The sequence below is a fragment of the Merops nubicus genome, unplaced genomic scaffold (genome assembly GCF_000691845.1).
Source record: "Merops nubicus isolate BGI_N331 unplaced genomic scaffold, ASM69184v1 scaffold18486, whole genome shotgun sequence".
NCBI lineage: Eukaryota > Metazoa > Chordata > Aves > Coraciiformes > Meropidae > Merops > Merops nubicus.
This window is the reverse complement of record NW_008614564.1, coordinates 12588-22678: the sequence shown is the minus strand read 5'-3', so window position 1 is coordinate 22678 and position 10091 is coordinate 12588. Positions and strand designations below refer to the sequence as shown.

The following is a 10091-nucleotide window of genomic DNA, read 5'->3' as shown; positions in this document are numbered from 1 at the left end:
AGGAATGCTGCCTGGACTTTTGTCCAGCTGGGAATTCACTCCCCTTGTCCTGAGCTCCTACCTCCAAACCACTTTGTTTGGCTCACGCCAGTCGCTCTGCTGCAAAAACAGCCTTTGCATGAGATGTCACCAGTGACACTGTGCAGTCGTTGCTGCTGTTTTGCTGGCAGTGGAGAGGACTCGGTATCAGAAATGTCTTGCCAGATAAGAAAGGTAGAGACGTGCAACAGCCCGTGCGTGGTCACGTCCCGAGAGGAAGAGGAGGTAACCTCAGTCTCTGCTGCATGCCTGCAGGAAGAGATCTCACATGCGAGCTCCCATCTTGGCTTAATCTGGGACCTAAATTTCATTTGTTCAGGCAAAACTCCCACCATTCACAGCAAGTTTTGCCAGAGTAAATACAGCAGATCTGGGCCTTTTTCATTTTGCTGTAGGCGGATTGATGGCTCCCTGGGGAAACCCGTGCTCGAGCCACACATCCCACCCTTCTCCGTGTTGCCCAGTGCACAAACACAGCTCTCTGAACTCCTTCAGGGTTTCAGATGGTTTGGCAGGACCGTACATCTTTCCCTTTCCATCCTGTAACCACATGGGAGAGACTCGGAGGACATGTCTGGTGTTCAGGCTTGGCTTCTGATTGTGCCTCTGCTTTTGCTTCGTTTACCTCTGCCCCAAGAGCTGGGATGGCTGATACCAAAATCAGCTTTAGGGTGTGTTTTGAGGGCTCCTGTAGATGTGATGTGGTTGGGAAGTGCTACCCACCTCTCTTCTTCCTGCTGCTTGCTTTAGTCCTGCTTGGAAGTGCTATAAATCCTCATGGTTTAGGACACAAAGCAAATTCTGACCGACTGAAGATGGCAGCAATTCCCCCCTGGGTTTTGGACCAGGGTTTGCTTTGTGTTGCCAATAGTTTGGGGTGTAAACTGGAATGATTGGAAAATGTGCACTGTGCCAGCTCTGGATCAGTGATTTTGCTGCAAACGAAGGGCTAAATGTGCTGTGTGATGAGTTTAGATAGATAGATAGCTCTTGGCAATTATAAGTAGCCTCTCCATGTTCCCTTGAGTTATTTCTGCTGTCACAGATTGTTCCTCTTTTTAATTAGAATTTTTAAATACAGTTACTGTAGCATATTTTACAGTGTGTGAAAAAACTGTAATAGAATAATATAATGATGTTAGAGACTATGACTTGACATTAAATATTATATAGACTTCGCTCTGGGTTGTCTTTCCTTTAAATACCAAGCCATTAGAGCTGTCCCATTATCTTCTGTTTATTTTTCTGTGTCCTGTACATCTGGCGTAAAATAACACAGATTTTACTTTCCAAGTGTGTCTAAGGGAATTGTGCCAAATACACATTTTCATTGCTTGCCTGCAGAAGGACCAGAAGATTCCTGAAACTCAATAACAATATTGTCAGTCCTGGGCAATAAAAAACAATGGTTTGTCTCCGTTCTCTTTTCTACTTCTGTCCTCAGCTTAGAAATAACAAAGATGAACAGATTAGGCAGTTTTTCCTTTGTGCTTTTCAGTTTTTTGAGTATAAATTTCCAAAGTCCTCTGTGTGACAAGGAGGTCTAGAGCTTCCCACACATGCTGGCACTCACACCAGCACCTTTTTGAAACGAAGGCTGCGTGTCTTAATACCAAATGTCGTCTGGAGCCAAGAGAAAAGTTGAGTTGGTTCGTGTGAGGTGGCAACATCTCAGCTGGGCACTTTGGGGAAGCTGAGTGGATGTCTGCTACTGACTTTAATAGGAGAGGAATCGGGATTGTTTTTTATAACTATTTCTCAAAAGGGAAACTTACAGCTTATTGAAAAAGAGGATATGAAGAACACAAACTAGCTCTGTTCTTGCCAAGAGCTGTACAGATTATGTCACCGTATTTATTTAAAACTGGTTTCCATTATGTAGTTTTTCTGCTTTTCCCCCACACCCCATCTGCTTCTTAGGCACTCAGACAGGGCTGGGCTTCAAACCCTGCAGGGAAAAGCTCAAATCTGTGTAAAAAGACATTATTTAGGGTAATATCTGCTCTTCATAGATTTATTTGTATATTATTGATACACAGTTGCCAGTTATTGATACAAGGAGCCCTTCAAAACAGTTGATTAGTTTTGCTGGGCTCATGTTTTTAATAGAATTATGCAATGATTGTTTTTTTAAGAGGAGTTCTGCTTGTGCACCTGGAAGCAGGAGATTAGCTCTGCAAATACTGCAGGTATTTTCCTGCTCCCAGATTCCCTCCAGACAGACACAGTCCTGACGTTAGAATCAGAGGATCATTTAGGTTGGAAAAGAACTTCAAGGTCATGAAGTCCGACCGTTAACTGCTAGTCCTTCCAGTTTAACTCTCCCATATAAAGAGGTAATTTTAGGATGTGATTGACTCGAGCATGGAGAGCAGCCAATATTTGGCCCAAAAATCCATTTGCAAGTGTGTGAATCATGAAATGTGCAACAAAAATGAACTAAAAAATTGCTGGAAATGGAGCAAGCATCTTCATTGTTTTGGGGGCTAAGCCTCATTTTATGTGCAGCACCATGACATATGTGGGATGATTGTTATTCTGCCCTACCAAATATCTGAATTCCCCCCATACCACCTACTGAAAGTCCAATTCTGTCTCCATTTCACTTAATTCTGGGCTTTTCCCTGGGAGATCCTGCCAAACAGCTTTAAATTCACTTGCAGTTGAATGGGATGTGTGGACAGCCCCTTCATACATGCAAAACTGGATGGGCTCCTAGTGAAAATGTTTTATCTGCTAGTGAGCTGGCCAGGAAATGTCTTCAGGACAAAAATGAGGTGCAAACCGCAGCAAAATACAGTGTTTTAAAACAAAATGTTGATGTGAATGCTCTCAGGGTGCTCTGGAAACTCCCACCCATGAAATGCTGTTTCAAAGCACCCTTGAGAGCAGAAAAGATAGGAAAAAAATGGGCAGAATAACTTAATAAGTGAGAATAACTGAAATAATTTTATTATATATATTTTTTTTTTTATTATAAAAAATAATTGTATTGTATATGTTTCAGCGGAACATGTGATGGGAGGATTCCTAAGACACATTGATGCAGCACTTGGGGCCATGGTTTAGTGGTCATGGTAGCGTTGGGTTGACGCTTGGACTTGATGATCTTCGAGGCCTTTCCCAACCTTAATGAGACGTGATGATTTGTGGGGTTTATGAACACGACAGGGAGCTCTCCCAGCAAGAAGAGTGGCTCTCTGCATTACCTGTTATGCATTAGAAAACTGAGGTAGCTTAATAAAACCTTATTTTGTTGATTATTGACCAAAAAGAGGGCAAAATGGTCAGACCCTCGGCCGCCCGCCATGACACCCAGGCGGGTAGGGGGATGTCATGGTGGCCGGCACTGGCGCCTACAACTCCCAGCATGCCCCGCGCCGCCATATCCCGTCATGCCCCGCTCCCGTTTCCCAAGCAAGCGCCGAGGGCGTTCAGCGCCGGGAGGAGGAGGAGGAAGAGGAGGAAGCAGCGGTAATGGCGCTGAACAGGAACCACTCTGAAGGCGGCGGCGTCATCGTTAACAACAGCGAGAAGTGAGGTGCCATTCCCCTTCCCCCCTGTTCCGGCCTCAGGTGCCGGGGAGGTGCCGTCCCGCCGCCCCTCTCTCCTTCCCCCCTCAGGGGAGCGGTTGTGGGGGGAGCGGTGCTGAGCGGCCTAGGGGAGAGGGGTAGATGGTGGGTGGTTTAATTCTCTCCCCCACAGCGCCCGCCCGGAGTGGTTCGCTGGGTTCCCTGCACGCACCCCCTGTCCCCTCCTGGTGCGTGTTCGGGAAGGAGCGACGGCGTTGGGAAAAGGCGCTGGGATATAACCATGGAAACAGGCTCCACTGAGCTGCCTCTGTCGGCGCGGCAAGGGGCTGTCCTCACCCTCTGCGTCTGCCAGCGTGCCTTGGTTCTGACGTGGCAGTCACCTGTGTCTGGGACAAAGGAGTAGTTCGTTCCTCTGTGCTTCTTCCCATGAGGGCAATTCAACATAGCTGGGGGAGTTCTGTGCCTTTCACTCGGGCTGTGACCCTTCTTAGAAAAAATTTCATAAGGTCGACTGCGGGGCTTCAATTTACATTCTGCAGAGCCTGGCGCGTTAACTGTTCCGGTTGTCAGCCTGCTGTGGATCAGGGGTCACCTCTCGTGGCAGCCCAGGCTGCTCGTGGTGGTTGATTCAGATGATACGGAGCTGCTGGCCCTGTGCCCTTCCAGAGGTTTTGCTGGAGAGGCTGGGGCTTGCTGGCAGAAGGGAAAGGCGAGTGACTGAGGATAGGAGCACGTAAACTGCCAAAGATAAAGGTGGTGGAGGTTTCTCCAGCTTTAAGGATTAGAGTCCTAATGTGGATACTGTTACGTTAATACAAGTTACCTGCTGTACCTGTGCAAGGGGATTGCACTGCTTTCAATCAGGTCAGTTTCTAATTGAGAATTAAGGAGTCAGTGCAGACAACATGGGTTAGTGAAGTGGCAAGAAAGGGGAATTCCTCTTGATGACATTTCATGTGACAGAGATGCTTAAGCTGTGGTTAGACCTTCGACAGCCGTGTTGCATAAGCCAGCCTGAGCGGCTCTGGCTTCAGCAGCCCTTCCTCTCTTGTGTTGCTTGAGGTGAGCCAAATTAGGGAGTTGATCCAGCAGAAATGCAATACAACGTCAAAAATAAATAAATACTGAGATTTGATCAGTTCAGCTGAGGGGATTCACTGTCTGGCTACACAGGCAGTGGTAGCCGTGCCAGCGCACTGAGGAGGAAGCAGGGCTGAGAACAAGCAGCCCTGCTTGGTTTTGTTGTTGCTACTGCCAACAGCATTTAAAAAAAAAAAGGCAAGCTGGACTGATTTTGTCTGCTGGGTAAAGGCAGTTTTGGTAGGTCAGTAAATTCACATGCATATTGCACTTTGGCCTTGAGCTGTAACACTGTCACTCCTCTCCTGTTGTTTGCAGCGTTTTGATGACCTACGATCATGTAGAATTTACCTTCAGTGATATTGAACCTATGCCAGATGCCTTCAAAGGGACCAAGAAAGGGAGTGTTTTTTTGACTCCCTACCGAGTAAGTAATAAAAGGCTTTTATCTTGTGTAAGGAGATAAAAGCTCTTTGCAATTCTGTATTTAAATGGACTCGGTGCATGAAAGTCAGGATAATCTACTGCCCCTTGAAGTATGGCTCATCCTCTCCCTCTGGAGAGCATTATGAATTCATTGCATATCCTATCAATTTGTCAAAAGATAATAAATCTGATTAGTTCTTATACAGGCAGCTGTTCAGCCCATCAGGCGTCTTCAAGATTGGAAATTAGCAATGGCCTGGAAATGCTGCATGTGACAGCACAGCTCCTAAATCACAGCTGAGTGGAGCAGTGAGTTCTCTGGAGGCTGGGAGCAAGGGGAGTTCTCCTGGAGGGCCTTACTGCTGGGAGGTTTCCGTTTGCCCTCGTGGCTGCTCTCTGTGGCTTTTGGCTGGCAGAACTGATGGAGCTTCGGCTGTGGGAGGGAACTTCAGTCTATCGACAAGTCCCTTCAGATAATGAATCGAGGCTGTTTCCTGTTTGTTTTAAACACCCTTTGCAATGTTGTTTTCTTTTCAGGTTATCTTTGTGTCAAAGGGAAAGGATGCTCTGCAGTCTTTCATGATGCCCTTTTATTTGTTGAAAGATTGTGAGATTAAGCAGCCTGTCTTTGGAGCAAATTACATCAAGGGCACGGTGAAAGCCGAGGCGGGAGGTAAGTATAGTGCACATGGACATTCAGTGCCTGAGTTCAACTACACAATTCAGAGCAGAGTGTCCAGCATAACTGAGACTGGATACCCACCAAACAGGGAACAGCAGCTGAAAGTGTTCCCTGTATCTGCTCCTTGCACAGTCAGAATGAGCAGAGCTCAGTGCAGTCTGCCCCAGGGCTCGTTGAGTGAGCAGCAGAGTGGAGGCAGCACGGGTGAGGATGGCAGTTTGGTCACCTGGGGCTACCTGTGAATTCTGTATCCAGGTCCTCCTGTGCCAAAGCCTCCTGATCTTCTCTGGATCTGGCTGGCTCTCCAGGTGCAGATCTCCAGAGTGCTGTTCTCCATCATCAGTTCCTCGTGCAGTTTGGGAAAGGTGTGTGGGTGCTGTAGAGTGTCTTAGCAATCAAATGACACTTGGAAGGAGGATGAACTGTCCTGAAATGAGGGAATATTCAAGGGGCAGTTTCATCTTACATTCAATGAGAAGGTTGTGGTTGACATTTTCAAGAAGAAACTCTTTCATCCCCAGCTTGATCTAGTCTCTTAGTTGTGGCACTGCGATCACAGCACGGCGCTTGGGAGGCTTCAGTGTAGAATCCTGACATCAGCACTGGGGCTTCCATGTGGGAGCAAAGTGGGACCAGCCAGTGTGAGATGAAGCCCAAGAGTGATCGTGAACTCTGTAAACTGCATGAAAGGCAAACAGCTTTAGCCAAATCTTGGTGAATTTTCCCCAGAGGCCATCTCTTTTAATGAGGATGTTGATTTAACAGCCATGAAAGCCTGGTTTAGCTCAGAAGGCTCTTTAATCTACATGTCCCTGTTTCAGCCCTGACACAGCTTCTGCTTTGATGCATTGTTGGGCCTCTGGGCTGTGCTTGTTTTTCAGTCTGTAATATGAGATGTCACTTTTTTTTTTTAGTTATTATTATTATCCTGCCTTGAAATATCTTCTGTGGCCTCTAATGGATTTATGCGGACTGTGTTTTTCATTAAGCCCTTTGCTTCATTGGGCACTCAAACTCCCAAACTAATTTATAGCTGACAGTTCGGTGTAGTTGCAAAGGCTTTTTAGCAAATGGGATTAACCAAATCCCTGTCTTCTGCACTAATCTTCTACAAAGCTAGAGCAAATCCAGCCCTTCTGATAGCTTGGTCTGCAAGCAGCTGCTGTACTAACAGGCACAACTTTAGGAAGCTGTTGAAGTTCTCCCTCCCTGGTTTCTTCTTCAGGTGTCTCATGACCTGAAAATACCCCAATGAGAATTTTTGTGATAATAGGGTAATTCTGCCACTACTTCTGCAATTTTTTTCTTCAATTTTTAGGATAAGCTCTTTAAAGATTTATGTATAGGCCATCTGTAGATAAAGTATGGAAGCTAAATAGCATTGAAACAGCTTCTTGCTTCTGAATTCTGTCTTTCCTCCCTGCAGGTGGCTGGGAGGGATCTGCCACGTTCAAGATGACCTTTTCAGCTGGGGGAGCTATCGAGTTTGGGCAGCGCATGCTGCAGGTGGCGTCGCAAGGTGAGGGAGTCTGGCCATGTCTGCCAGACAGCTTTGTGCTTTCAGGAGGACTCGCCTTCATCTCGCAGCAGGGGCAGGTTTAGGCTGCAGCAGGTTGGATTCTAATCCATGTGAGCTTCAGGCTGTATCTGGAACTTGCTTGCTTTAAAAATGACGTTTTTCACATTCAATGAATGGCAGATTTCTGGGGATGGAGCTTTGGTTTTCAGATGAGGACTCTGAGTTTGTTGCAGTTTCTTGGCTTGCATTTGATGCAGGCTTGATGTTGTGGTGAGGTTAATTTCCCTTTACTTTTCCAGTCTCCAGAGGTGAGATACCCAACGGAGCTTACGGCTACTCCTACATGCCAAACGGGTCCTATGCTTTCCCTCCAGCTGCAGCCAACGGGAGCTATCCGTACCCACCCCCTCCTCCTGGTAAGTCCAGGCATTGCAGGTGGGGATTATTTTAGTTAGCCAGAGTTCAAACAGATATAAAAGGGAAGGAACACAAATTTTACATCGTCTTTTAGATTGGATCCGATGCCTTGTGCAACTTCAGCTTCTGAGCTTAATTATCTTTGCCTTTGGCTTGTTTGGGCTGTGTGCTGTGGTCCACACAGCAGAGTTAAGCCTCATGCTATGTTATTTCCTTTCTGCAGAGTTTTACCCCGGCCCTCCTGCAGCAGCTGGGGACATGGGCTACATGCAGCTCCCTCCCCCGCCGTACCCTGGGCCCATGGAACCCCCTGTCAGTGGCCCAGACCTGCCTGCCACTTCCGCAGGTAAGAAGCTCACAACCAGTTTATTACCCATGAAACAGAGGTGGTTTCTTGTCTGTTATCTCTTGGGGATCTTAGAGTCAACGTAGAAGTTCCAATTCTGTTTCGGAGAAGGTTGGAGGAGCTCCCCTAATCTCCAGCCTTGTATCTCCAGCTCAGTCTGGAGGCCAGCCTCAGTCTCTGCAGGGTAGATACCATCAGCCGTAACTGGCAGCTGGATTTATTCTTGCTGTGACAAAAAAAAAAATACAGTTTGTGATTCTCCTGTTGTGGTAGTCTTGCTCTGATAGATGAATAAAAAGAAATTGATGGTAGAATGTGTTTGTAGTCCATTTTAGTTAGCAGATGTGGCTTCAGTGATGTTCACTCCCCCTTTCCCCATTTCACTCTAACCCAATTACTTAAACAGTATGGAACAGGAACAGATGATGGAAATTGATGGGGAAGCATCAATCTCATTTCCACTCCTTGGGGATTTATCAGAATGATTTTTAACATGGTCTTAAAAGGTCTCCATGTGGGGGGAAGAGAGCTTTTGTGGTTGGACATAGCTATAGATATCTCTCGGGGAAGGACATTTGTCTGGATAAGGATTTAGCTTCTGTCTTTGGTTGGAATCAACAACCAGTCATCTTAGAACTATCTGGAAAGTGGCACCCATCCAGGTGGCTATACAAGAGTTTAGTATTCTGCAGAAACAGAGGATCTGGATTTTCTTCATAAATTACCATCTCTAAAGCACAAACACCCTCAGCTGCTGTAAACTTGTGCTGATTTTAGTTTTGTCTTGTGTTTTCACTCCCAAGAAGGATGGTTTGTTGAGTGCCTTTTGCAGGGGTATTGTCTGTATTCAGGCAAACCAGCTGTTAGCATTTATTTGTTGGCTAACAGGCAAGTCCCAGGTGACATTTCCAAACTAAACCTTGGTTTGTTTTGGTTTGGACTTGGCAATGGTGTTTTGACTGGAAGGGCTAATGCTCAGTTGTTGTGTTTGTTGCTGTTTTGCAACTCGGGCGCTGTGCTGTTGGTAGCAGTTGATGGCCAGGGCCGTGTGGAGCTTTGGTTTCATTGTTAAAGCTCTGTGGGTGTCACCAGATGTGTCACTTCTCTCCTGTGACAGCTGAGGCGAAGGCTGCCGAGGCCGCTGCCAGCGCTTACTACAGCCCGGCCAACCCCCACAACGTCTACATGCCCACGGTAGGTTCTGTGTCATTCTGCCTTTGCTCTCTGGGGCCAAGGGTGTATTTAGCAGTTCTCTTTTCTCAGTGACACAGCAAAGCTTGCCTGAATTGGTTTTGATGTTGTGTATTGGGGGTTTTTGGTTGTATTGGCTTTTTTCTTAGCCGTAAATTATTCTTTTATTGTCTTTATTTCAGGACCAGCCACCCCCTCCTCCATACTACCCACCAGAGGACAAGAAAAACCAATAAGCTAACACAGAACTTCTCCACAACTCATGGCTTTCTCCCTTCCCATTTTGGCAGAATCTTGGGGCAGTGTCCAGGGCTGGGGGAGGGATGTTGGCAGCCTGGGTTTCCTCGGAGCTCCGAGGGCTTGCTGCCCTCTCACCTCTCCTCCCTGCACGTGTCCCTCTGGCTGCAGGGCCTCTTCACCTGCTGTTTTTTCCCTTATGTCTGCTTCTTTTGATACTTAAATTACGCCTCTTTAGAGTAAGGAACTGCTCAAACTGGTAATTGACACTCATAACATGGTAACAGCGTTCTTGGGTGTGTCTTGAATTTACCTTCTTGTGCAGCCAAGAGCATCTCTGGACACAGGGGTACCTCTGAGTATTCCTCTCAACCCTGAGTATCCCATCCAGCTTTTCCCTCTGCTACTGAAAGGGCTTCAAAGGGCACCTGTGGGATCTCAAAGGAAATAGGTATCTGTTACGTTTTTCAGGTATCTGTTAAACTTTCTGGGTTGTTTTTAGCCAAGTCATTCCTGAGAATTGTAGTGAAGCATCTGGTAGCCCTCCAGATGGTTCCTGCTGTGTACGACAGTTCTGACCAGCTCTTAAGAAAACACGTTATTCTTCACAGGGTTGATTAG

General features: G+C 46.6%; 1 protein-coding gene across 2 annotated transcripts; it reads left to right on the top strand.

Annotated features, from left to right (window-relative positions):
• Positions 1-3451: 3451 nt before the first annotated feature.
• Positions 3452-9542, top strand: WBP2 (WW domain binding protein 2). 2 transcript variants are annotated; one of them, XM_008942284.1, is made up of 8 exons: positions 3452-3575; positions 4971-5079; positions 5616-5751; positions 7187-7279; positions 7579-7695; positions 7920-8042; positions 9160-9236; positions 9416-9542. In XM_008942284.1, the coding sequence occupies exons 1-8, from the start codon at positions 3517-3519 to the stop codon at positions 9467-9469; spliced, it is 768 nt and encodes a 255-aa protein (XP_008940532.1). In that variant the 5' UTR covers positions 3452-3516; the 3' UTR covers positions 9470-9542. The 2 variants fall into 2 exon arrangements, with proteins under 2 accessions (XP_008940532.1, XP_008940533.1); XM_008942285.1 differs by having other exon boundaries at positions 3483-3580; positions 9416-9535.
• The last annotated feature ends 549 nt before the right edge of the window (positions 9543-10091 follow it).

Coding starts and splice junctions, on each gene's coding strand:
- WBP2 (XM_008942284.1), top strand. CDS start 3,517: ATGGCGCTGAACAGGAACCACTCTGAAGGCGGCGGCGTCATCGTTAAC. Junction 7,696..7,919: donor GTACCCACCCCCTCCTCCTG/GTAAGTCCAGGC, acceptor TCCTTTCTGCAG/AGTTTTACCCCGGCCCTCCT. Junction 8,043..9,159: donor CCTGCCTGCCACTTCCGCAG/GTAAGAAGCTCA, acceptor CTCCTGTGACAG/CTGAGGCGAAGGCTGCCGAG.